Source organism: Hyla sarda, chromosome 3 (assembly GCF_029499605.1).
Source record: "Hyla sarda isolate aHylSar1 chromosome 3, aHylSar1.hap1, whole genome shotgun sequence".
In the NCBI taxonomy this organism is placed as follows: domain Eukaryota; kingdom Metazoa; phylum Chordata; class Amphibia; order Anura; family Hylidae; genus Hyla; species Hyla sarda.
In genome coordinates this window covers 361,928,524-361,956,432 of record NC_079191.1, presented here as the reverse complement: position 1 = coordinate 361,956,432, position 27,909 = coordinate 361,928,524, and the positions used below count along the sequence as shown (strand labels likewise).

At 46.0% G+C, this 27,909-nt stretch overlaps 1 protein-coding gene across 3 annotated transcripts; it reads left to right on the top strand.

Annotated features, from left to right (window-relative positions):
• The first annotated feature begins 18 nt into the window (after positions 1-18).
• Positions 19-27,909, top strand: PEX13 (peroxisomal biogenesis factor 13). Of its 3 annotated transcripts, none has more exons than XR_008891545.1 (5): positions 19-297; positions 7,657-8,366; positions 16,086-16,211; positions 20,869-21,257; positions 25,552-27,909. XR_008891545.1 is itself a non-coding variant. In XM_056567687.1 (4 exons), exons 1-4 carry the CDS (start codon positions 200-202, stop codon positions 21,156-21,158), a joined length of 1,224 nt encoding a protein of 407 aa, XP_056423662.1. In that variant the 5' UTR covers positions 19-199; the 3' UTR covers positions 21,159-23,677. The 3 variants fall into 3 exon arrangements, 1 of the variants encoding a protein (XP_056423662.1); XR_008891544.1 differs by lacking the exon at positions 25,552-27,909 and adding an exon at positions 23,109-23,189 and having other exon boundaries at positions 20,869-23,016; XM_056567687.1 differs by lacking the exon at positions 25,552-27,909 and having other exon boundaries at positions 20,869-23,677.

Sequence of the window (27,909 nt, the reverse complement as noted above, 5' to 3'; positions counted from 1 at the left end):
AATTGATGAAAATATACAGAGTACGGTGACTGGACGATCGTCAGTCAATTGATCATGCCTTTGGATGGCAGCACAGTAAAGCGCCATTGGTAGATTAGCTACGACTGTGAGTGGCTGCAGCAGCCATCGCTGATTGATTAGTCAGGCCTGTGCGTCGCTCTACAGAGAAACGTCGTTGGAGGATTAGTCAGGCCTGTCCATGTCGCTGCAGCGGAGCGGGATGGCGGCGCAGCCTCCTCCTCCTAAACCGTGGGAGACCCGGAGGGTTCTGGGCGGAATTCCCACCACTGCTTTTCAGTGAGTGTCCGGTACCGAGGGACGGGGTGGTCCGGTTATTGACTGACTTAACGGGAGGTAGTTTCCTGCAGGGTCCAAAGATCAGTTTCCTGCAGGGACGTCACCAACCGGGGACCCGTGCCCGTACTGCGGAAGGGGGCTGGACACCTAGGGACTATCACCCGCCGTACACCGGGGGACAGATCACGTGACCGGGTATCACTAATACCCTATAGTATAAATTATACTTACCTGAGGTCCCTGTGATATTACTGATACTTACCTGAGGTCCCTGTGATATTACTGATACTTACCTGAGGTCCCTGTGATATTACTGATACTTACCTGAGGTCCCTGTGGTATTACTGATACTTACCTGAGGTCCCTGTGGTATTACTGATACTTACCTGAGGTCCCTGTGATATTACTGATACTTACCTGAGGTCCCTGTGGTATTACTGATACTTACCTGAGGTCCCTGTGGTATTACTGATACTTACCTGAGGTCCCTGTGGTATTACTGATACTTACCTGAGGTCCCTGTGGTATTACTGATACTTACCTGAGGTCCCTGTGGTATTACTGATACTTACCTGAGGTCCCTGTGGTATTACTGATACTTACCTGAGGTCCCTGTGGTATTACTGATACTTACCTGAGGTCCCTGTGGTATTACTGATACTTACCTGAGGTCCCTGTGGTATTACTGATACTTACCTGAGGTCCCTGTGGTATTACTGATACTTACCTGAGGTCCCTGTGGTATTACTGATACTTACCTGAGGTCCCTGTGGTATTACTGATACTTACCTGAGGTCCCTGTGGTATTACTGATACTTACCTGAGGTCCCTGTGGTATTACTGATACTTACCTGAGGTCCCTGTGGTATTACTGATACTTACCTGAGGTCCCTGTGGTATTACTGATACTTACCTGAGGTCCCTGTGGTATTACTGATACTTACCTGAGGTCCCTGTGGTATTACTGACACTTACCTGAGGTCCCTGTGGTATTACTGACACTTACCTGAGGTCCCTGTGGTATTACTGACACTTACCTGAGGTCCCTGTGGTATTACTGACACTTACCTGAGGTCCCTGTGGTATTACTGACACTTACCTGAGGTCCCTGTGGTATTACTGACACTTACCTGAGGTCCCTGTGGTATTACTGACACTTACCTGAGGTCCCTGTGGTATTACTGACACTTACCTGAGGTCCCTGTGGTATTACTGACACTTACCTGAGGTCCCTGTGGTATTACTGACACTTACCTGAGGTCCCTGTGGTATTACTGACACTTACCTGAGGTCCCTGTGGTATTACTGACACTTACCTGAGGTCGCTGTGGTATTACTGACACTTACCTGAGGTCGCTGTGGTATTACTGACACTTACCTGAGGTCGCTGTGGTATTACTGACACTTACCTGAGGTCGCTGTGGTATTACTGACACTTACCTGAGGTCCCTGTGGTATTACTGACACTTACCTGAGGTCCCTGTGGTATTACTGACACTTACCTGAGGTCCCTGTGGTATTACTGACACTTACCTGAGGTCCCTGTGGTATTACTGACACTTACCTGAGGTCCCTGTGGTATTACTGACACTTACCTGAGGTCCCTGTGGTATTACTGACACTTACCTGAGGTCCCTGTGGTATTACTGATACTTACCTCAGCTCCCTGTGGTATTACTGATACTTACCTCAGCTCCCTGTGGTATTACTGATACTTACCTGATGCCACTGTGATATTTCTGATACTTACCGTATATACTCGAGTATAAGCCGACCCGAGTATAAGCCGAGACCCCTAATTTCAACCCAAAATCCCAGGAAAAGTTATTGACTCGAGTATAAGCCTAGGGTGGGAAATACCTCATCCCCCCCTGTCATCATCCAGACCCGTCATTAACATCCTCATCATCATCCCCTTGTCATCATCCCACACATCCCCCCTTCATCATCCCCTTGTCATCATCCCACACATCCCCTTATCATCCCACACATCCCCCCTTCATCATCCCCTTATCATCCCACACATCCCCCCTTCATCATCCCCTTATCATCCCACACATCCCCCCTTCATCATCCCCTTGTCATCATCCCACACATCCCCCCTTCATCATCCCCTTGTCATCATCCCACACATCCCCCCTTCATCATCCCCTTGTCATCATCCCACACATCCCCCCTTCATCATCCCCTTGTCATCATCCCACACATCCCCCCTTCATCATCCCCTTGTCATCATCCCACACATCCCCTTATCATCCCACACATCCCCCCTTCATCATCCCCTTATCATCCCACACATCCCCCCTTCATCATCCCCTTGTCATCATCCCACACATCCCCCCTTCATCATCCCCTTGTCATCATCCCACACATCCCCCCTTCATCATCCCCTTATCATCCCCCCTTCATCATCCCCTTATCATCCCACACATCCCCCCTTCATCATCCCCTTATCATCCCGCACATCCCCCCTTCATCATCCCCTTGTAATCATCCCACACCCCCCCTTCATCATCCCCACCCCCCTTCATCATCCCCTTATCATCCCACACCCCCCCTTCATCATCCCCACCCCCCTTCATCATCCCCACACCCCCCCTTCATCATCCTCTTCTCATCATTCGCCCTCAGTGGTCTTCAACCTGCGGACCTCCAGAGGTTTCAAAACTACAACTCCCAGCAAGCCCGGGCAGCCATCGGCTGTCCGGGCTTGCTGGGAGTTGTAGTTTTGAAACCTCCGGAGGTCCGCAGGTTGAAGACCACTGCGGCCTTCAACATCATCCAGCCCCCCTCTCACCCCCTTTAGTTCTGAGTACTCACCTCCGCTCGGCGCTGGTCCGGTCCTGCAGGGCTGTCCGGTGGGGAGGTGGTCCGGGCTGCTATCTTCACCGGGGGCGCCTCTTCTCCGCGCTTCCGGCCCAGAATAGAGGCGTTGCCTTGACAATGACGCAGGAGTACGTTGGCAATGAACGCACCTCTGCGTCGTTGTCACGGCAACGTGACTATTCTGAGGCCGGGCCCGAAGCGCTTAGAAGAGGCCTCCCCGGTGAAGATAGCAGCCCGGAACCAGTATCCCACCGGACCACCTCCTCACCGGACAGTCCTGCAGGACCGGACCAGCGCCGAGCGGAGGTGAGTATTCAGAACTAAAGGGGGGTGAGAGGGGGCTGGATGATGTTGAAGGCCGCAGTGGTCTTCAACCTGCGGACCTCCGGAGGTTTCAAAACTACAACTCCCAGCAAGCCCGGACAGCCGATGGCTGCCCGGGCTTGCTGGGAGTTGTAGTTTTGAAACCTCTGGAGGTCCGCAGGTTGAAGACCACTGCGGGTGGGGGAGTTCACTCGAGTATAAGCCGAGGGGGGTGTTTTCAGCACGAAAAATCGTGCTGAAAAACTCGGCTTATACTCGAGTATATACGGTACCTTAGAAGGGCCACTTATGACTGAGACCTACCTAGTACCCTGTATTATAAATTGTACTTATGCCATACCCTGCAATACTTTCATGAAGTTCCTGTGTTATCAGTGATACTTACCTGAGGTCACTGTATTATTACTGATACTTACCTGAGGTCACTGTATTATTACTGATACTTACCTGAGGTCACTGTATTATTACTGATACTTACCTGAGGTCACTGTATTATTACTGATACTTACCTGAGGTCACTGTATTATTACTGATACTTACCTGAGGTCACTGTATTATTACTGATACTTACCTGAGGTCCCTGTATTATTACTGATACTTACCTGAGGTCCCTGTATTATTACTGATACTTACCTGAGGTCACTGTATTATTACTGATACTTACCTGAGGTCCCTGTATTATTACTGATACTTACCTGAGGTCCCTGTATTATTACTGATACTTACCTGAGGTCCCTGTATTATTACTGATACTTACCTGAGGTCCCTGTATTATTACTGATACTTACCTGAGGTCCCTGTAGTATTACTGATACTTACCTGAGGTCACTGTATTATTACTGACACTTACCTGAGGTCCCTGTGTAATAAGTAATACTTAGCAGAGATCCATGTGTTAATGATATTTCTCTCAAGTCCCAGTGTTATCAGTGATACTTACCGCAGGTCCCTGTATTATCACTGATTCATATGTCCACTAAAAAACCGAATAGTGAACGCTGTGTGCGGGCTTCCGTGTTCACGCCCCGTCATGTGACGTCACGTCCCGCCCCCTCAATGCAAGTCTATGGGAGGGGGTGTCCGTCGCACCCCCTTCCCATACATTTTCATTGAGGGGGAGGGCGTGAACACGGAAGCACGCACACAGCATTCGGAACTCAATGTTCCAGACGCTTGGGAGCGGAGTAACTGTTTAAAGTCCCATGCAAATCTATGGTAAATGTATGGGTGGAGATATTTCGATAATACTTGGTCATATATTACTTATATGTAAACAAAATAGTTAAGTTAACCCTAACCTACCCCCTTATGTGAAGGATGAGGTTTTTGTTTTGCGTCTAATGCAAGTATATAGGACTTCTGGTGCCTTACTGCACAAGCTCCGCATCTCCTGGTGAATATGTCAGTCCGACTTGCAAGCCACACCCCATCTCACAAAGCCACACCTCCTTTTATTTTCTACCCTTTTGTGCATCGGTCTGGCTGGCAAATCATGCCCACTCCCACAACACCATGCCCCCTTAAATGTTTAGCTTATAATATCTTCATCACAACTCAGCCCCACCTGAGGATCGGATATATGGAGGAAATAGGAGGTTGGGATGTGAGGCACAAAAGCTTCCTTTTTTGTTGCTTTCCTCCCCCACAAGGATTAGGTAGAAAAAAATGGGCAATGTCGGGTACTCAACTAGTGTAATGTGTGTGTATGTATGTATGTATGTATGTATGTATGTATCTATCTATCTATCCATCTATCTATCCATCTATCTATCTATCTTATTTTTTTTTTAAGGTAGTCCAGTCACACACAGTTGGCAACAGCTATCTTTTGCTTTTTCTAATCTTTTTTTTTTAGAGATTAGCGAATTTACTGTAAATTCGATTCGTCACGAACTTCTCGGCTCGGCAGTTGACAACTTTTCCTGCATTAATTAGTTCAGCTTTCAGGTGCTCCCGTGGGCTGGAAAAGGGGGATACAGTCCTAGGAGACTCTTTCCTAGTACTGTATCCACCTTTTCCAGCCCACCGGAAAGCTGAACTAATTTATGCAGGAAAAGTCAGCAACCGCCGAGCCGAGAAGTTCGTGACGAATCGAATTTACTGTAAGTTCACTCATCTCTAGTCTTTTTCCTGTGGCCTGTACTGCTTTATCGCAGCTGTTGTATAGCTGTGCTAAGGGACTGCTCTGCTGTATATTGCCGCTCGGTGGCTGCTCTGCTGTGTGACGCTCGGTGGCTGCTCTGCTGTGTGGTGACGCTCGGTGGCTGCTCTGCTGTATATTGCTGCTCGGTGGCTGCTCTGCTGTGTGGTGACGCTCGGTGGCTGCTCTGCTGTGTGGTGACGCTCGGTGGCTGCTCTGCTGTGTGACGCTCGGTGGCTGCTCTGCTGTGTGGTGACGCTCGGTGGCTGCTCTGCTGTGTGACGCTCGGTGGCTGCTCTGCTGTGTGTGACGCTCGGTGGCTGCTCTGCTGTGTGGTGACGCTCGGTGGCTGCTCTGCTGTGTGGTGGCGCTCGGTGGCTGCTCTGCTGTGTGGTGGCGCTCGGTGGCTGCTCTGCTGTGTGGTGGCGCTCGGTGGCTGCATTGCTGTGTGGTGGCGCTCGGTGGCTGCTCTGCTGTGTGGTGGCGCTCGGTGGCTGCTCTGCTGTGTGGTGGCGCTCGGTGGCTGCTCTGCTGTGTGGTGGCGCTCGGTGGCTGCTCTGCTGTGTGGTGGCGCTCGGTGGCTGCTCTGCTGTGTGGTGGCGCTCGGTGGCTGCTCTGCTGTGTGGTGGCGCTCGGTGGCTGCTCTGCTGTGTGGTGGCGCTCGGTGGCTGCTCTGCTGTGTGGTGACGCTCGGTGGCTGCTCTGCTGTGTGGTGACGCTCGGTGGCTGCTCTGCTGTGTGGTGGCGCTCGGTGGCTGCTCTGCTGTGTGGTGGCGCTCGGTGGCTGCTCTGCTGTGTGGTGGCGCTCGGTGGCTGCTCTGCTGTGTGGTGGCGCTCGGTGGCTGCTCTGCTGTGTGGTGGCGCTCGGTGGCTGCTCTGCTGTGTGGTGGCGCTCGGTGGCTGCTCTGCTGTGTGGTGGCGCTCGGTGGCTGCTCTGCTGTGTGGTGGCGCTCGGTGGCTGCTCTGCTGTGTGGTGGCGCTCGGTGGCTGCTCTGCTGTGTGGTGGCGCTCGGTGGCTGCTCTGCTGTGTGGTGGCGCTCGGTGGCTGCTCTGCTGTGTGGTGGCGCTCGGTGGCTGCTCTGCTGTGTGGTGGCGCTCGGTGGCTGCTCTGCTGTGTGGTGGCGCTCGGTGGCTGCTCTGCTGTGTGGTGGCGCTCGGTGGCTGCTCTGCTGTGTGGTGGCGCTCGGTGGCTGCTCTGCTGTGTGGTGGCGCTCGGTGGCTGCTCTGCTGTGTGGTGGCGCTCGGTGGCTGCTCTGCTGTGTGGTGGCGCTCGGTGGCTGCTCTGCTGTGTGGTGGCGCTCGGTGGCTGCTCTGCTGTGTGGTGACGCTCGGTGGCTGCTCTGCTGTGTGGTGACGCTCGGTGGCTGCTCTGCTGTGTGGTGACGCTCGGTGGCTGCTCTGCTGTGTGGTGACGCTCGGTGGCTGCTCTGCTGTGTGGTGACGCTCGGTGGCTGCTCTGCTGTGTGGTGGCGCTCGGTGGCTGCTCTGCTGTGTGGTGGCGCTCGGTGGCTGCTCTGCTGTGTGGTGGCGCTCGGTGGCTGCTCTGCTGTGTGGTGGCGCTCGGTGGCTGCTCTGCTGTGTGGTGGCGCTCGGTGGCTGCTCTGCTGTGTGGTGGCGCTCGGTGGCTGCTCTGCTGTGTGGTGGCGCTCGGTGGCTGCTCTGCTGTGTGGTGGCGCTCGGTGGCTGCTCTGCTGTGTGGTGGCGCTCGGTGGCTGCTCTGCTGTGTGGTGACGCTCGGTGGCTGCTCTGCTGTGTGGTGACGCTCGGTGGCTGCTCTGCTGTGTGGTGGCGCTCGGTGGCTGCTCTGCTGTGTGGTGGCGCTCGGTGGCTGCTCTGCTGTGTGGTGGCGCTCGGTGGCTGCTCTGCTGTGTGGTGACGCTCGGTGGCTGCTCTGCTGTGTGGTGACGCTCGGTGGCTGCTCTGCTGTGTGGTGGCGCTCGGTGGCTGCTCTGCTCTACACAGTTTTCTGACTGCACTGTTGTATGTGCCAAATTTGGCATTGTTATTTTGGGTGTATTTTAAATATATATAAACTTTACGAAAATTTTAATTCGTATTTCCATTTGCAGGTCTTCTGACTTGAGAACCAGCACTCTCACCAGGCCTGGGCAGCCAGTGCTTACCCGAGTGCCACCACCTGTCCTACCTAGACCTTCTCAGCAGACCAGTACAAGCATGTTCAGTGCTCACCGACCTTCATACAGCTCCTTTTCACCAGGCTTTGGCTCCTATGGCAGTTATGGCAGTTCACTTTATGGAGGCTACAGTCCATACAGCTATGGATACGGCAGTGGACTTGGTTATAACCGGTTCCAGACAGACGACATACCACCTAGTAGCTTTGTGCGTCACGCTGAAGAAAGTAGCCGGGGGGCCTTCCAATCCATTGAGAGCATTGTCCATGCCTTTGCCTCAGTCAGCATGATGATGGATGCCACTTTCTCTGCAGTATACAACAGCTTCAGGGCTGTACTGGATGTGGCGAACCACTTTTCCAGACTAAGAGTCCATTTTACAAAGGTATTTTCTGCATTTGCACTTGTTAGAACCATCCAATACCTTTACCGACGTTTACAGAGACTTTTGGGGCTACGGAAGTGTTCAGAAAATGAGGATCTTTGGACTGAGAGCGCTGGGACTGTGGCTCGGATGGGGTCAGAGAATGATAGCGCCAATTCGGCCAAATCGTGGCCTATTTTCTTGTTTTTTGCCGTCATTCTTGGTGGCCCCTACCTTATTTGGAAGCTCCTGTCTTCTGGTAATGGTGATAGTATTGAAGGTGAGTGTGAGCCAGGTGTGGAGGAAAAGTCTGTGGAGGTAGTTTTTGTTCTATGACCAGTAAATATCCATGGTTGCAGAGAATGATACCTAGTTGTACTAATGTCCTGGCATTCTCTTAAAGGGGTTATCCGGTAGTAGAGGGGTAAAGAACAATGCCCCTTCTACAATATTTAAAATAAAACTGTACTCTGCTACAGCTCTCCTGCATCGGTCCCTGGTCCTAATTCTTGCCGCAGCATGACGCTTGGGCATGGAGTGATGTCGTCGCCCAATGTGTTATACTGCTACTAAAGCAATGAATGGCTGCAGAGATGTCCTGAAATTATGTGGTTTTCAAGTGGAAACAGTGTCATTTTGATGCAAGAAACACAGTTTTTGCCTTAAAAACCATACTGATTCTGTCTGTGTGAACTTACCTTTAAAGGGCTGCACAGACGATCCAGTGATTGTTCGTAGGTCTGATCATTGAGAGGCACACTGCTTAAAGGGACCTGCTTGGCACATGTAAAGGATTTTATCTCTTAAAGGGGTACTCTGGCCCTAAGACAACTTATCCCCTATCCAAAGGCCGTCACGCCCCCTCCCATAGACTTGCATAGCGGGGGCGGGGTGTGACATCACACGGGGGGCGGAGTCATGACATCACTATACTTCGGCCCCATGGTCGTCACACGGCAGATTCTGAGCTGGCAGTGCGGCGTGCAGCTTCCTGAGGTGTGTTCTGAATGCAAGATTGCGGGGGTCCCCAGCGGCGGGACCCCCACGGTAAGATATCTTATCCCCTATCCAAAGGATAGGGAATAAGATGTCTTAGGGCCAGAGTACCCCTTTAAAGTTCTCTTGTGTACAGTGCCTTCACCAGTTTCCAAATAAATGCCTAATTAACTACATAGAAGATTTTGATTCTCCTACCAGGGGTTGTCTCGGGTAACCCCAGTTCAGTGCAGTTTATAATTTATTAAAGGGAATCCGCCATCAGTGTCACTCGCACTAATATCTTAGTACAGGCTCGTAGTGCGGATGACACTGAAGAAAATGTGCCTTCATTCTTCATATATGAAAATGTATAGCTTGGTGTACACAGGGTGTTCCCCAGCCCATGGTGCTCGGTGATGTCCGGCCAGCATCTTCATAGTTACTCCTCCTCCCCTGAGGCTCAGCACAGGGGAGGCGGTAACATAGTTCATAAGGTTGAAAAAAGACCAGAGTCTATCAAGTTCAACCTATAACCCTAATGAGTCCCTACTGAGTTGATCCAGAGGTAAAAAAAATTCCTTCACGACTCCAAATATGGCAGTCAGAATAAATCCCTGGATCATCCTTCTGTCCCTATAAATCTAGTATACATAACCTGTAATGTTATTACTCTCCATAAATGCATCCAGACCCCTCTTAAATTATTTTACAGAGTTCACCATGACACCTCCTCAGGCAGAGAATTCCACAGTCTCACTGCTCTTACAGTAAAGAACCCCCGTCTGTGCTGGTGTCGAAACCTTCTTTCCTCAAGACGTAGAGGATGCCCCCTTGTTATAGATACAGTCCTGGGTATAAATAGATCATGGGAGAGATCTCTGTACTGTCCCTGATATATTTATACATAGTTATTAGGTCTCCCCCTAAGCCTTCTTTTTTTTTTTCTAAACTAAATAACCCCAATTCTGATAATCTTTCTGGGTACTGTAGTCCTCCCATTCCCCGTATTACTCTGGTTGCCTGTCTTTGAACCCTCTCCAGTTCCACTATATCTTTCTTGTACACTGGTGCCCAGTACTGTACACAGTATTCTATGTGTGGTCTGACTAGTGATTTGTACAGCGGTAGAATTATTTCCTTGTCATGGGCATCTATGCCCCTATTCATGCACCCCATGATTTTATTTGCCTTGGCAGCAGCTGCCCAACACTGGTCGCTACAGCTAAATTTACTGTAAACTAAGACTCTCAAGTCCTTTTCCATGTCAGTCGTCCCAAGTGTGCTCTGATTTAATACATAATCCCAGCCAGGATTTTTCCTCTCCATGTGCCTTACCTTACATTTATCAGTGTTGAACCTCATTTGCCAGTTCCCTGCCCAACATTTGCCAGTTCCCTGCCCAAACCTCCAACCTATCCAGATCCATTTGTAACAGTTCACTGTCCTCTATTGTGTTTACCGCTTTACAGAGTTTAGTATCATCTGCAAAGATTGCTACTTTACTATTCAACCCCTCTACAATGTCATTAATTAATAATATAATTAATATATATATATATATATATATATAAATAGGACAGGACCCAAGACTGACCCCTGTGGTACCCCACTAGTAAGTCACCCAATCAGAATAAGTACCATTAACAACCACCCTCTGTTTCCTATCATTGAGCCAGTTACTTACCCACTTACACACATTCTCCCCCAGCCCCATCCTTTCATTTTATGCACCAATCTTTTATGTGGAACCGTATCAAATGCTTTGGGAAAATCCAGATATACGACATCCAGCGATTCCCCTTGGTCCAGTCTGGAGCTCACCTCCTTGTAAAAGCTGATCAGGTTAGTTTGACAGGATCGATCCCTCATAAACCCACGCTGATACGGGGTCATACATTTATTTTTATCAATATACTCCAAAATAGCATCTCTTAGAAAACCCTCAAACAATTTACATACAACGGAGGTTAAACTAACAGGTCTCTAATTCCCAGGGTCACCTTTTGACCCCTTTTTTAAATATTGGCACCACATTTGCCATGCGCCAGTCCTGGGGAACAGTCCCTGTCACTATAAGAGTCCCTGAATATTAAAAATAGGGGTCTGTCTATAACATTACTTAATTCCTTTAGAACACGGGGGTGAATGCCATCTGGATCTGGTGATTTGTCTATTTTGATTTTTTGTAGGCGGCACTGTACTTCTTCCTGGGTTAGACAGGTGACCTGTACTGGGGAGTTTACCTTATCACACTGTATTTCACCTGGCATTTCACTTTCCTCGGTGAATACAGTGGAGAAGAATTTGTTTAATATATTAGCTTTTTCCTGATCCCAGTTTATAATTTCTTCCTCATCATTTTTTAAAGGGCCAACACTTTCATTTTTCACCTTTTTGCTATTTATATAGATAAAGAACATTTTGGGGTTAGTTTTACTCTCTTTTGCAATGTGTCTTTCTGTCTCTATTTTTGCGGCTTTTATCTGTTTTTTACATTTACACTTTTCTCTATAGCTTTTTAATGCTTCTTCACTGCTGTCCTGTTTTAGTAGTTTTTATTTTTGTCATTTATTGCCCACATTTTTATTCATCCATATTGGTTTTCTTTTATTTCTGACCCTTTTATTCCCCTAAGATATATACATTTTACGGTGAGAATTTAAGATATTTTTAAAAGTTTCACCTTTTTGTCAGTATTCTTGTTTTTGAGGACATTATCCCAATTTATATTGTTAAAGGGGTTATCCACCATAAGGTGATTTTAGTACGTACCTGGCAGAAAGTAATGGACATGCTTAGGAAGGGTGTGCGCTTGTCTTGGGGCTAAATGGTTATGTTGTGAGATTACCATAACACTGTGGCTAGCTTTTTGTGAACTGGTATTTCCTGTTTCAGTTTTCTTTTTTTGCCTACAAATCCCATAATTCCATTTTCCTCCCTCCCACACATCAGCCACCCCACCCATTGAAACATAAATGAGCTGCATCCATTCAAAGACCTGTGGTTTTCAATCAGGGTGCCTACAGCTGTTGCATTAGTTGCAGATTGACCTCTCTCCCACCAAGCGATCGCTCCACCCATTGAAGCAGACAGGCTCCCTTTCATCAGCTGACTAGTGAGTCAGGTCTCGGCCGCATTGCAACCTGGGAAAAATCTGAGACAACAGTCATTTTATATGCTGTTAAAAATAAATATTGGGGTGAAAATCACAGAAGAATCGGGAGAAAACCATCACACACAGGTACAGACACTATATTATGAACTACACTAACTTTACAGCCCCTGTAGCATAGTCAAATAAAAAAAATCCTGGAATACCCCTTTAAATTCTGTTCCTTTTTTTCCCTCTTTTCCCAGCATCTTGTTCAATTTTATCTCTTACTACCTATTCTCGCACAGCAGGGCTTTTTAAACGTTTTCTTTCTGAGGCCTCACCCGACTGACCAAAATGATACCTGGGCCTCCCTAGACGGACCAAAGAACCAAAATATACAGTTATAGAAATGTGAGGAGATCAGTAGCAGCACTAGGATGGGCACTGTGCCCCTTTTTGTTTCTGCTCACGTCTTCTCAGAAAGCAGTGTGTGTGTGGTGTACAGCGTCCTGGAAGTCCTTCAGAAGTATGCTGACATTTTTTTGTCCTATTTGCCTCCATTGTTCTGGTTTGTATTAATTATTATTTTTATTTTTTTGTTTGTTTGCTGTATAGTAAAGCAAATAGAAGATATTTCTAGCTCCTAAGATAGTAAAATCCAAATATGTATTAAGGCATGATTATTAGTGTAAAAATGAACAAAAATAGTGGCATAGAAACACCAACTCGTTCTTAGGCCCCCTTTCACATATGTCCGGCAGACTGGAGGTAAAACTGATCCCATTCAGTTTGGATGCCTAAAATGCTGCACATCTCTGGATGAGGGAGGGCATCTTGCTGTGTTTGCCCTGTGCAGCTTGCAGAAACAATGGGCGCTGGATCCTTGACAACTGATCAGATATGCGTTCATGTACAACATGCACTGGTGTTTAGGTCACCATGTCACCATTTTTTTCAATTTTGCTTTTAGTGATCCCTTAATATATTTTGGGATTTTATTTTCTCTGGCAGCTAGAGATGTCCTCTTCACCTTTATCCATTGTCTGCATGGGGAATCTGTGTGTGTGTGTGTGTGTGTGTGTGTGTGTGTGTATATATATATATATATATATATATATATATATATATATATATATATATATATATATATATATATATATATATATATATAATATATGTCCAGTGATGCAGATGAAAATCAAAAAATGTTGCAGTATCTTGTAATAACCTTTTTTATTGAACTAACATAATTTTGTAGAGACAAGCTTTCAGGATTCCTCCCTTTATCAAGTCCAAAGCAAAACTAAGCTCACAAGCAGAAGACACAGGTTACATCTCACAAATATGCAGGGGTTAAGACAATAGATGTGGAGAATTTACAATACATTGGTGAAACCAGTGGTGTCCTGTATGAATTTACAATACAGAGAGATACAACCATCATCACGCGTACCACTTGTAGCCACATACAATCCAGCCCTAGGAGAAATGCGCAAAATTATCAAGGACCTGCAGCCGATATTGGCGGAAGATGAGATGCTAAAAGAAATCTTCCCTGAAACTCCCATCTTGGCCTTCAGACAACCACACAATTTAAAACAAAAGCTGATCAGCCAAAAATTACCTACAGAAAGAACAGGCACTGACAATGGGACCAAACCCTGCACCAAACCTCGCTGTAAACTCTGCCAACATATCTGCACCAAGATGGAAGCCACCCACAACAACAAGACCTATAACATTAGGGGACTATACTCCTGCACATCCCCAAATGTGGTCTACATGATACAATGCACCAAGTGTGACATGGGATGCTACATTGGGGAATCGAGACGGAAACTCAACGAAAGGATGAACCTACACAGACATTCCATCAACCGCCATAAAGAAAAGGACTACTGCCCCCCAGGTGTACACCATTTTACCCAAACAGGCCACTCCATACATGATTTCCCCCTTACACCCTTCCCTTCAACTCCCTGGTTGGACTTGATGGACGTATGTCTTTTTTCAACCATACTAACTATGTAACTATATCAGGATTCTGAGAGGGAACTTCAAAAACACACGAGAGAAAGACATTTGAAGCCAAAATGATACTGTTTTTTGACTCGAAAAACGGGACTTGAGTTTCTTATCTCATTATCAAAATTTCTTATAACCTGTACATAACTTTTGCATCTCACTTTGTTCTGCTTAATTACCAGTCTCTCCCCTGCTCCCCCCCCCCCCCTCCCTCCCCCTTTTTCTCATCCTTATCTATTTATTCTATGTTCCTATAGCAGGACAATTTATGGCCCATCTTAGTTTGAATTCTCCACATCTATTGTCTTAACTCCTTCAGGACAAAGGGAGTACCTGTACACCCTACGCCCGGTCCCGGTGTTTAAAACGTGGTCAGATCGTGACCTCGCATCACACCGGGTCGGTCCCGGCTACTAATGATTGCCGGGACCCTGGGCTAATAGCGTGCGGCACCAATCATTATGTCTAAAAATGAAAGTAAACGGCAGCTCAGTCGGGCTGATCGGGACTATCGCAATAAAATCGCGATGTCCCGATCAGCTAGGACGCAAGCGGAGGTCCCCTTACCTTGCTCCGTCGCGTCCGATCGGCGTTTGATTGCTCCAAGTCTGAGCTACAGGCTTGAGCAATCGAGCCCCTATCTCACCTATCCATGCAAAGCTATGGCTTTGCAGGGATGAGGGTAAAAGATCAGTGTGTGCAGTGCTATAGCTCCCTATGGGACCTATAACACTGCAAAAAAAAAAAAGTTAACAAAGGTCATTTAACCCTTTCCCTAATAAAAGTTTGAATCACCCCCCTTTCCCATAAAAAAAATAAAATAAAACTGTGTAAATAAAAATAAACATGTGGTATCGTCGCGTGTGGAAATGTCCGAACTACAAAAATATATCGTTAATTAAACCGCATGGTCAATGGCGTACGCTCAAAAAAATTCCAACTTCCAACATAGCGTATTTTTGGTCACTTTTTATATAGTGAAAAAATGAATAAAAAGCGATCAAAAAGTCCGATCAATACAAAAATAGTACCGATAAAAACTTCAGATCATGGCGCGAAAAATTATCCCTCATAACGGCCCGTACACGGAAAAATAAAAAAGCTATAGGGGTCAGAAGATGAGAATTTTTAACGTATAAATTTTCCTGCATGTAGTTATGATTTTTCTTTCCGTAGTACGAAAATATCCAACCTATATAAGTAGGGTATCATTTTAACTGTATAGACCTACAGAATAATAAGGTTTTATTTTTACCGAAAAATGCACTGTGTAGAAACGGAAGCCCCCAAAAGTTACAAAATGACATATTTTTTTTTCTTCAATTTTGTGGCACAATGAATTTTGGACTTGATAAAGGGAGAAATCCCAAAAGCTTGTCTCTACAAAACTCTGTTAGTCCAATAAAAAAAGGTATTACAAGATACTGCAACATTTTATGATTTGCATATATATGCAAAGATGACAGTGGATGAAAGTAAAAAAGGACATCTCCAGCTACCAGAGAGAACAAACCAGTCCACCTCTAGCTGTTGCAAACCTACAACTCCCAGTATGAATGACTGGACAGGCAAAATCTGTATTTACTGCACCAGCCAGACGCTTCATTCTGCTGAACAGGATATGAAATGAAATTGTATTGAGAGCATCAGTTATATTGTAGACCCGTGCAGCACTATATGAACACACACCGAACTGGTCATTTAGCATGTCTTCCAGCAGGCCTCCATTTCTTCTCAGGCTTCTGGAGGAACAAAAAGTAGATTTCTATTATCGCTGTGTTCTGGCTATAACCAATAGCAAAAGCTGTAAAATTCCTCTACTGAAAAGTTACTTTAAACTAAATCTATTACATACAGGCACATTGTAAATTTTTCCTGCTTATTTGGCAATCTGTTTTATAGAAAACATAAACTGGGCAAGAGGGGAGGATGACCATGTGGTGGGAAGAGCCGAATATGACTTCACAGCAACTTCAGAAGAAGAGATTTCCTTCCGTGCTGGAGATTTACTCAACCTGGCTCCCAAAGGTACGAACATCTCAACTACCTCATGTCACTGATTAGATTTTTTGTGTAACTCGTTGTTTATTTTTATATTTATTAAATTTTAACATCATACAAATAAATACAGAAATGTACATAGTAGGGCTGCACGATATATCGCAAAAGCAATCTAATCGCGATTTTAGTTTTTTGCGATATAGCGATACACCCCCCGGGAAAACATGCGATTATCTGCTCGAGCCGTGGCGGGGCCGGCCAGAGCAGGTAAAAACAAATGTAAATACCCGTATTTATCGGTGTATGACACACACACCTGCCTGCATGTTATATGCCGATTACATTTTCTGGTCACTGATTTAAAGCAGCCGCAGTAGCGTAAGTATTAGCAGCCCGGCCGAGGCCACTTTAAAGTGTCCAGTGACCAGCGGCAGCTCCTCCCCGCTGTGCTTTTAATTCCTTACCTCCCCCCTCCCTCATAATTCCCCCTTTTCCCCTGCTTTTTATAGTTTTTTTATTTTCCTTACTTGGCTGCGCTTCGGCAGGCCAGGTCAGACGGCGGGTCTTGCAGGCTGTGTGGTCATGAAGCAGATGAATGTTCTCTCCCGGCTCCTCTGCGCGGCATCAGTGACGTCACTTTTCATTTCCTGCAGCCGCCGCGAGTCGGAGTTCGGAGTGCGGCAACTGTGGGAAATGAAAAGTGACGTCACTGATGCCGCGCAGAGAAGCCGGCAGAGGACGTCACTCATCTGTTTCACTGACCACACAGCCGCAAGACCCGCGGCCTGACCTGGCCTGCCGAAGCACAGCCAAGTAAGGAAAATAAATAATATATAAAAAGCAGGGAAAAGGGGAAGTGATGAGGGAGGGGGGAGATAAGGAAAATAAAAAAATATATATAAAAAGGGGGGGGGAGTGATGAGGGAGGGGGGAGATAAGGAAAATAAAAAAAAATATATATAAAAAGCAGGGGTAGTGGGGGGGGGACTGATGAGGGGGCGAGCTAGGGAAAATAAAAAAAAAATATATATATAAAAAGCAGGGGGAATGATGAAGTATGAGGTGGGAATGATGAGGCATGGGAAGAATTGCATAGGAGGAACATGATGGGGGGGGGATGATGACACGAGGAAATGATGAGGAGGGGAATTATAAGACATGGGGGGGGAGGCAGTGAGAGGGGTAAATGTGGCACAGGGACGCATGGGTAAAGGTCTTTTTCGGCAGCAAACACACTAGGTTTCCTGCGGAAGATTTGAAAACCGCCCGGGAAACCTAGTGTATTGCTGCAGTACAAGAATGTGACAAGGGGGAAGAATGTGACAAGGGGGAAATGTGAAATGGACGGTGGGCATAAAATGGGTAGGTAGGTGTGAAATGGGGGCAATTGGACATGAAATGGGGGGATTTCACCATTTTTTTAAAATTATATCGCATCGCATATCGAAATCGCAATTTTTAGGCCCAAAATCGCAATCGCACATTTTCCCAATATCGTGCAGCCCTAGTACATAGCAATAATTGCATTCAAAAAGCTCCTGAAAATGGGAGAGCACGTATGTGCAGAAAACAAAAATGGCGTCAGAAGAAAAGCATCCTAGCAGGCAAAAGCCACCCTTAAACTAGGGCTGTAAAGGTTTAGGCACAGGCATGTAGATAAGACATGGAAAAACCGCCCTCCAGAGGTGAGGTAAAACGAAACCCTGACATATGTCACAAAAACCCCAATCCATCACCACCATTGTGCTAATAGAGGACCGGACCAAATGGTAAACCAGGGTACCAGGTCTTGAAGATCTCAGTATCATGCATGTCATCTTCAGCCATAAACCCTCCCATGCAATAGAAAAGGTCTAGTTCCGCAGCCAACTCCTGAACCATAGGAGATACAGTAGTTTTTCAGTGTTGCAGGATCACAGTCCTGGCCGCTGTAAGAAAATGCCTGAGCAAACCCTTCCTAATGGCTTTAAGTGGTCCAGGGAAAAGAGACAGTATGACAAGACATGGGGAAGGGACCACTGTGGTACCTGTGTAGTGGGAATTAATGTAAAAAATGTAGCCAGCATAGGGCCGCTCCACCACATAAGAATCATAGTGTCAAACTCCGACTCGTAGTGCCAGCAGAGCTCTGAAGCGTTCCGAATAAAATGAGTTTGGGCTGCGGTACCACGTCAGTATCTTTAAATTCCTCTCCAGCTCATAACTTGCAGCAGGCAGTTCGTGTGTCAGCTTTTAAATCTCAAAACCCCGAAGTCCTGTTCCCACACTTGTACATAGGACGGTCCAGGGTCTGCATCTGCTTTCAGGAGGAGACTGTAAAGCTGCGAGACAAACCGGGAGGGTGGAGACTACTGAGTCAGGAGAGATTCCAAGGCAGGGGATAGAATCCTCTGAGGAAACCTCACCTTCCTGTAAGGATGCAAAGGAAGACAGGAAAAGGCAGCCTCCCACCAATCCTGCCCAATCGGGTATCCCCTGAAGCTGACTAAATAAGGAAGGTCTCTCCCCCTACAGCAAGTGGGAACACCAGGCCGACAAACAAATGACTCCTTATACCTGGATGCCAGGAAAGCACAAAGACTGTAAGAAGCCGATCCCATTAAGCAGTGATATCAGAAGCGGTATGAAGTGCAGGCAGGTCAATGGAACTGGAGAACCCATGATAAGGAATTAAGGGAGAGGCGTCAATTCCTCCTTTAGGCCCACCCACTTTTTATTCTGAGTGCTATCGTACCAATCCACTAATCGAAGCAGCAATAAAGCCTTATGGTACAAGGACATTTTAGGAAAGCCAGCCACTTCTAGGGCCTTAGGACAGAAGAGTGTTTTAAAGCTTTAGGCGTGGCCTTAAAGGGGTATTCCAGGTAAAAACTTTTTTTTTATATTTCAATTGGCTCCAGAAAGTTACAGATTTGTAAATTACTTCTATTAAAAAATCTTAATCCTTTCAATAATTATCAGCTGCTTAAGTTGAGTTGTTGTTTTCTGTCTGGCAACATCTCTGCTTGTCTCGGGAACTGCACAGAGTAGAAGAGGTTTGCTATAGGGATTTGCTTCTAAACTGGGCGGTTCCCAAGACACGTGTCATCAGAGAGCACTTAACTTCAGCAGCTCATAAGTACTGAAAGGATTAAGATTTTATAATAGAAGTAATTTACAAATCTGTTTAACTTTCTGGAGCCAGTTGATATATAAAAAAAAGTTTTTCCCTGGATAACCCCTTTTAAAGAGCCCCACACAAACTTTGTAATAGCCGACTTTAGTACCAGGAAGTTAGGTAAAGCCTGGAACAAATATAGAAAACTAGGAATCATATCTATTTTAACGATATTCACCTGCGCCATTCACACAATTTTAGCACCTAGAAAGGACTTATTCCAGGTATTCCTGAATTTTTGGTACTTTGAATGTGAGACAGGGGCAGCAAAGTTAGTTTCAGCCTACAAAATAAGTGTTGTTTCGGACCTTTCCCAGGTTGCTGTGTGGCCCAAGACAATACATCAAAGGTCAATTGCTAAAAGGGTGCTTGTTATATGTGAAGGTAGCCCTGATGACGTTACCAGCACACGTGCATGCATTCATAATCACGCAGATCCACAGCTTGGGTGTCAGGTAATGTTTTACAAGTCATGTGATCTAAGAGAGCGTAGCTGTTCTGCAATGGGTGGGGCTAAATAATATACCTCCCACTACCTTAAAAGAGCGAACATCACTAATAACTCCCGAAAGTTCCTGTCCAGCGCGGACGCAGAATCTGCAGACAGTAGAAAGGGTGGTGGACGCTACATAGGAGTCAACCCTGTGTTTAAAGTCCTGAGGGTCCATGTCAGCTAAAAAGGTCCGTAGGAAGGTATCAACTATGGCAAGTGAGGCAGGACTGTGGTCATGGTGAGGGGGCACGAGTTCAAGCTGCTGTGAGAGACACCAGGACTGCCGGATCACAGGACTTCATCTGAGCAGTTTCCACAATGTTTATTTGTGAGAAATTTCTATATTTTGAAAGCATTTTCCCTCGGAGCACCTTCCCTCGGAGCACCTACTGAGACAAAACGGTCAGCTGTATGACATGCGGAAAAACAATCACTGACACAACATCCTTGCACACTAGGTCCTTTAATAATTTTAGGGTCAAGACACCAAGTCAATTCACGAGAACAAGGCAGCGTAAGGCAAAGAGAGATAGAGGGCCAATGTGAGCCAATGTAAGGATTGTGCATCGTAGAATAAAAGATATGGTCCCTGACTGACCCCCACCCCCTGCTAATTCTTAAAGGGGTACGCCGCTGCTCAGCGTTTGGAACAAACTGTTCTGAACGATGTAGCCGGCGCCGGGAGCTTATGATGTCATAGCCCCGCACCGACTCTTATGACGTCACTTCATGCCCCCTCCCATAGACTTGCATTGAGGGGGCAGGGCGTGATGTCATAAGGGGGCGGGGCTATGACGTTACGAGCTCCCAGCTCCAGCGTTCGGCACAGCAGAGTACCCCATTAAATAGAAGAGGTTTGGACTAACCAGGGACGTAATCACTGCAGCACTCCACAAATCTGAGTTTTATGGCAGAGTGGCGGAAAGAAGCCTTTCCTTAGTGGAAGGCACAAATATTAAAGCAGCCGTGTACAGTATGCTGTTGTCGTATGTCTTTTATAGTCTTTGAGGAATATATATATTTTTTTTTTCCAGAACAACAACCTAAAATAAGGGGTTGGCTGCTCGGAAGCGTGGATGGACAAACAGGTTTTGTACCAGCAAACTACATCAAAATCCTGGGTAAAAGAAGAGGCAGAAAGGCTGCAGAGTTGGAGAAGAATGTGGAGGAGCAGCAGCCATTTCCTAACCCTCCGACGCTGAGTGCCCCTACTTCAGTGGCCTCTTTAGAGGAGCAGGAGGCCGCACTTGAGTCAGTTTTTGTGGAAACAAATGCCACAGTCCCTGATCCAAACTCAAGCCACAGGGACACATTTGATCTGTAGACAGACGTGGGCCTTGGGAGACAATACTGCGCCACTACTTATACAGAGACCATAGTGAACATGCGGCTGCACTGCATATAGTGCACAGAGCCATATACAGTAAGTTCAGTCTTATAGGGTCAGGATGTCTTCTGCATACAAGGTTTATAGATGTCTAACACTAGATTAACAATTAAAGGGAAGTGCATCCAGTGGTTAATGGAGCTTTTGATCTCACTGTACAGTCCCTAAAGCAGTGGTTCTCAACCTTTTTTGCCTGAGTTCCCCTTGACAGCCCATTCCCAAAAAATTGTTCCCCCATATTATAGACCTTTTGTAATGATTATAGTATAATTCATATGCTTTACTTTCCTCTATAACAGGCCCCCTGTTCCTCTCCCTATCTCCCCAGTCCCCCGATTTACAGGTGACATCTTCTCTAACCGGAGTTGTTTTCTTTTCTTCACTATCTGGCCTAGACCGCCAATAAGATTTCTCCCATACAAGACTTCTCCACAGAACCAGCCAAAAAACATTTAAGGCTCCTTTCTGCAGTACAATACCCACCTATTTACAAACTCCCCATGTTTATTATCACACACAGTAATAGTACCCGCTTTGCATCCCCATAAAATTATTAGGCCCCCTCTGTACCCCCAAATATAGCTGTAGGCCCCCAAACTGCCCCCATATATAGTTGTAGGCCCCCATACTGTCCCGCTTTGTTGCTCCACTGCTCCTCCGGTCTGGGGACCTATTGTTATGGCTCATTACAGTAGGTCCCCGGTCTGCAGGGACAGAGGAGCAACAAAGCTGATGTAGTTACTGCCTACAGCATCCCAGTGCCCTCGATTCCCCTTTGCTGTCCTCCTGCTCCTTTGCAGTGACGTCAGCCTACCATTTCTTTCATAGTGGTCCAGACCAGTGGCTGTGGCTGCCATAACTGATTTTATTTCCAAGTACCCCCTGGAGAACTGCTAAGTACCCCTGGGGGTACTTGTACACCAGGTTGAGAACCACTGTCCTAAAGGGCAACTTTTTTTTTCCTGTAGCATTTTTAAGGTGGTTGTTTAGCTGCCTCTGCATGTCTTGGCATACTGCTCCGTGTCTGGTAGAATGCAACCTTCATTTTTGGCTACATGATAATTCTGGCCTAATAGGCCCATGACCTCTTTATACAGACACCCAGTGATCTGTCTTACTTCAGACTTCCACGGATCACATGCTGATCTTTTTCCCCTAGAAAACTCTGGTAGATCTACAAAAAGGCAGACACCTCTTGTATCTGAACAGGGTAAGACTGTCTGCCACTAAACAAGACCATCCCAGTAAAGGTTTTCAGATGGTGGCATCAAGATGCTAAAGACCATCCAAGACTCTGCCCATCCTTTCTATTGGGTAGGGACAAGGTTAATTTCACCCCACGAGGCCTGGAAAATCTTTGATGCCGTATTGTATTCTCATGCCTGTAAGGATTGTCCACCCTGACTAGAACATTTTTCTTGATAGTCTACTGACTTGGCGTTTTTGGGTAGAATTGCTAAAAATCCTCTTTTTTTTTTTCAGATTGTAATTGTTCACTAATTTAAAATCTTAAATTGCTGGCTACACAGAAGTCATATTTTTTAACGAAGATTTTTAAACCTGTTGCAAATGGTTTTCTTAATTTCCGCTTCACAGACAGTGAATTTTACCGTTGTACTGGACCAATGATATCTGTGGTAGCAGGAGTAGTCCAGTGGTGAAAAACTTATCCCCTATCCTAAGGATAGGGGATAAGTTTCAGATCGCGGGGGGTCCGACCGCTAGGGCCCCCGCAATCTCTCTGTACAGGGCCCTGGCTCTCTGGCCAGATAGCAGGTGTTGACCACCACACGAAGTGGCGTCTGATACGCCCCCTCAATACAACTCTATGGCAGAGCCTGATATTGCGAAGGCAGCGCTCCGGCTCTGCCATGGAGTTGTATTGAGGGGGCGTGTCAGCTGCAGCTTTGTGCGGTGGTCAACACTACCCCTTCCCGCGGGCTGTCTGGGCCCCATACAGGAGATCACGGGGTGCCCCCCCCCCCCCCCCCGTGATCTGAAGCTTATCCCCTATCCTTAGGCTAGGGTATAAGTTTATCACCACTGGACTACTCCTTTAAGTACTACTATGGATACTGCACCTAGTACACTGTGCTATGTACGTCCGTTCACTAAAAGGGGATTCAGAGCTTTTATCAAATAAATAGCTGTGTTCCCTAGTTTAGATACTCAAAATAGGAAGGACCTGAAAGCTTTAAAGGGTAGAAAAGTTTTGAAATCAACTGGGGCCAGAAAGTTGTAAAGATTTGTAAATAAATTTTATTTAAAAATCTTAATCCTTCCAGTACTTATCAGCTGCTGTATGCTCCAGAGGAAGTTGTGTCATTCTTTCCATTCTGACCACAGTGCTCACTGCTGCCACCTCTGTCTGTGTCAGGAACTGTCCAGAGCAGAAGCAAATCCCCATAGCAAATTTCTCCTGCTTCAGATAGTTCCTGACACGGACAGAGGTGGCAGCAGAGAGCACTGTGGTCAGATTAGAAAGAACAACACAACTTCCTCTGGACTATACAGCAGCTGATAAGTACTGAAGGGTTAAGATTTTTTATTAATAATACATTTACAAATTTGTGTCGCTTTCTGGCACCAGTGGATTTAAAAAAAATAGTTTTCCAGTGGAGTGCCCCTTTAATATATAGGGGGCATCTAACACAAGAATACCATATATAAGCTTCCCAGATTCCCGAGTATGAAGTGTTAGCTGAAAAGCGGTCCAGGGCAGTAGGACAGTCCCATGTTTGGTATTTGCAGGGAAAATATAAGCGCTCCCGAAGCTAAAACTTGTTCTTATCTCCGATTTATCTCTGCACTGCGATTATTGCATTAAGGTTCAATGTCTAATGTTAATATTTAATAGGGAGGTCCTCAGAAGTGATTCTGTGGCAGCTCCGTCTTACATGAATAAATGGCACTTTTATCTGTATCTAATCCATTCATTTCATGTGTTGGTGCTTCTATGTATCATATTTGGGGAGATAACACTGAAGTTCTTCTGTGCCTAAAATCTATGCTGTAAACCTGGATCTGCAATAGAGGTGGAGACTAGAGATGAGCCAACTTACAGTAAATTCGATTTGTCACGAACTTCTCGGCTCGGCAGTTGATGACTTATCCTGCATAAATTAGTTCATTAGTGCTCCGGTGGGCTGGAGACTTTTTCCTAGGACTGTATCCACCTTTTCCAACCCAGCGGAGAACCTGAAGGCTGAACTCATTTACGCAGGATAAGTCATCAACTGCCGAGCCGAGAAGTTCGTGACGAATCGAATTTACTGTAAGTTCGCTCATCTCTAGTGGAGACCTTCCTGGGAACTCCACCTGTAGATGAGAAATGTTCCTTTGTGGTTATCTGTACTGTCAGACAGAGGCTTTCCTCTTGGAATGTCTATCCTCCTATATGAGGGTTTGCAATTGTCTTAAAGGGGTACTCCCCTAGAAAACTTTTTTTTTTTTTTTTTTAATTAATCACATGGTGCCAGAAAGTTAAACAGATTTGTAAATTAAGCAGCAAAAAAGATTAGCTGTCAGGCAGTGCTAGAGCAATTGTAAGACAGTCTCTAGTGAATATCTGGATTAATGAACTGCCTGATTATCAAAAGCTGCTGTGGTAGGGAGACAATGGTGGTGCGGCGTCAGAAAAAGTACGTGTGTAGCAAATCAACTTCAAAAGCAGAGAGTAGGAAAAGAATCGCACCCACCCACCAGTGGCGACTAGTTTCGCGTCATCTGATGCTTCTTCCGGCCAGGCGGCCGGAAGAAGCGTCAGATGACGCGAAACTAGTCGCCACCCACCTGTGTGCCCCTGAGTCTCGAGAGCGGTCGCTCTCACTTCCCGCTCTGTTGAAACGTTCCTGTTTCTTGCTGCTATTATTTCTTATAGAATAAACATCTGAATACCCTGGGACACACTATGTGGTGAGTGCGATTCTTTTCCTACTCTCTGCTTTTGAAGTTTATTAGTAAATTACTTCTATTTAAAAATCTTAATCCTTCCAGTACTTCTCAGCTGCTGTATGCCCCAGAGGAAGTTCTTTTCTTTTTGAATTTCTTTTCTGTCTGACCACAGTGCTCCCTGCTGACACCTCTGTCCATGTCAGGAACTGTCTGGAGTAGGGGACATCTCCATAGCAAACCTATCCTGCTCTGGACAGAGGTGTCAGCAGAGAGCACTGTGGTCAGGCTGAAAGGAAATTCAAAAAGAAAAGAACTTCCTGTGGAACATATAACAGCTGATGAGTACTGGAAGGATTAAGATTTTTTTAATAGAAGTAATTTACAAATCTGTTTAACTTTCTGGCATCAGTTGATTTAAAAAAAAAATGTTTTCCAGGGAAGTACCCCTTTAAGCGGTCAGCTGATCTTTGTGCCGGAGCGAAGTGTATAATGAAGCCGAGCTCATGATCAATCATCCACTCAGCGGTGTACATAGAAGAGAGCAAGGATCAGAAGGTCTAGGATTTATGTGGCCCTCGGCCCATTCCTCACCCCATGTTTTTGGCCCTGAGTAAAGGACAGTTCTGCAGAGGTACTTTCTATATATGTTAGCAAAGGGTCTGGGATCAGTCTGGGATGGGCCTCATGTTATGCACATATCGAGTTTTATATAGTTTGAGATTGTTACGTGTTGTTTTTCTTGTGTTGAGCCTACAAATTGCACCATGTGCATCTAGCTTTAGATTACGATTTTATTGGGACAATATAATATTGCCAGATACACAGCGGTGCATTGTTGTGCCCGTATTATGATCACAAATCTCCGCCCTACCGCAGGCTATGAGCTGAACTTACATCATAGATCAATCATGAGTTTAGGTTACTAGACCCAAGGTTGGGCTGAGACTTGCAGCTAGAATACAGGCCCTAAATAAGTCTATATGATCCTCATGTGAATCCAGTCTTAAAGGGGCACTCCGTCCCTAGGCATCTTATCCCCTATCTAAAGGATAGGGGATAAGATGTCTGATCGTGGGACCCCCGCAATCCCTGTGCAGCATCCAGGGTTGGTTTAGAATGCTGGGTGCCGACGGCGGGGGTTGAGACATCAGGACCACGTCCCCTTGTGACGTCACAAGGGGGGGCGTGTTCGTGATGTCACGACCCCAGCCGCCCCCTCCAAGCGTTCGGAACAAATGTTCCGAACGATGGGGCAGCAGAGTACCCCTTTTAAGTGAGATCCACAGTGTGAATTCAGCCTAAGGGTTCAATCACACAACAGAATTTTGCCTGGAAATTCCGCTACATGAATCTAATATTGGTGTGAATGTGTTTTCCACTGACCCATTCACACTGTGCCGAAATTCAGCATTGTGAACGCACCGAAAGATTGGAAAATGTTTATTCTTTTGACGACATTGCGCGCGGACTATATGGCAATGGAGACGGCACATGTTTGCGCAGTCCTAGCACTGATGGGTCTTTGGTGGTGCCTGATGCAGACGGAATGTCTCTGGGTGAAAATGTCATAGTATGAATGACCCTAAAGTCAGAGCGAGGGCCGACCCTGTAGCTTCCGGCAGGCATTATAATAAGCCGTCATAGGGGGTCCCAGGTTACATGCAGATATGTTTTACATACATAATAAACTAGGTCTATTACATTTTAGACACAATAAAAGATTCAGAAAGATTTTGCTGTAAAATGCACTTCCTACACACCTAGCTTGCCCCCTCCATCAACAACATGATTTTACTATAAAAGTTCCTATGGGAGACCCCTCTGTCTGACTACCGGAGGGTTCAACACAGTATCCAAACACCATTTGTAATAAATCCTTTTCTATACTGTTTAAGCATCTTGTGTGTAGCGACCTGCTTTATAGATACATGAACATAGGTCTAACAACAATGGGTATTTGATCACATGACACTGTTCTTCTCTAATCCTTACTGATCTACACTTCTGGCTCAACAATCAGCAGAGACTGGACTGCAATGTACATGGCACGTGGTGAGCCAGGGCGGGATGGGAGATGTTAGGCTGGGTTCACACCACGTTTTTGCAATACAGTTCCCTTATACGTTTTCAATTTGAAAACCATACGGAACCGTATTGAAAACCGTATGTATTGACTCTCTGTTGAAAACCGTATGACAAAAGATGCATCAGGTTGTGTCCGTTTTGCATCCTGTACAGTTTTGTCCCTTTTTTTTCCCGTACCCAAAACTGTAGCCTACCAGGGTTTTTGGTCCGGGTGAAGAACTGTATTGAAACGTATATGTATTTTTTAACATGGGAGTCAATGGGAACTGTAGAGAACCGGATGTGCGTACGGTTCCATCCGGTTTTCACCATACGGTTTTTTACTTTGCACAGGTTTTTTTTCTTGGAATTTCACTCAAACGAGTGAAACTTTATAATGGAATGAAAAGTTAAAAAAGGAAAACATTATCGTTTTTCAAACTGTATATGGATTAAAATTTGTACACACGTTTTGATACAGTTTAGTCAGGTTTTGAGGAATCCGTTTCTTATCAACAACCTGATACGGGAAGTGTATTGCAGAAACGTGGTGTGAACCCGGCCTTAGTCAGCATAGTATAAAGGATTATTTCCGGTTCTGGTGTGAAGTCAGAAAATTGTTGTAAATAATTACAATTCTTTAAATCTTTCGGATGAGAATTACTTAAATAAAATAGTTTATTTTATAAAAAATACTTGTGTGCTATGTTATCAGAAATAAAAGTTTTAA

Bases quoted from the DNA above. Each gene is read 5' to 3' on its own strand.
- PEX13 (XM_056567687.1), top strand. From the start codon at position 200: ATGTCGCTGCAGCGGAGCGGGATGGCGGCGCAGCCTCCTCCTCCTAAA. The intron at 298-7,656 runs GTGAGTGTCCGG...TTCCATTTGCAG, and splicing joins ATTCCCACCACTGCTTTTCA to GTCTTCTGACTTGAGAACCA. The intron at 16,212-20,868 runs GTACGAACATCT...TTTTTTTTCCAG, and splicing joins ACTCAACCTGGCTCCCAAAG to AACAACAACCTAAAATAAGG.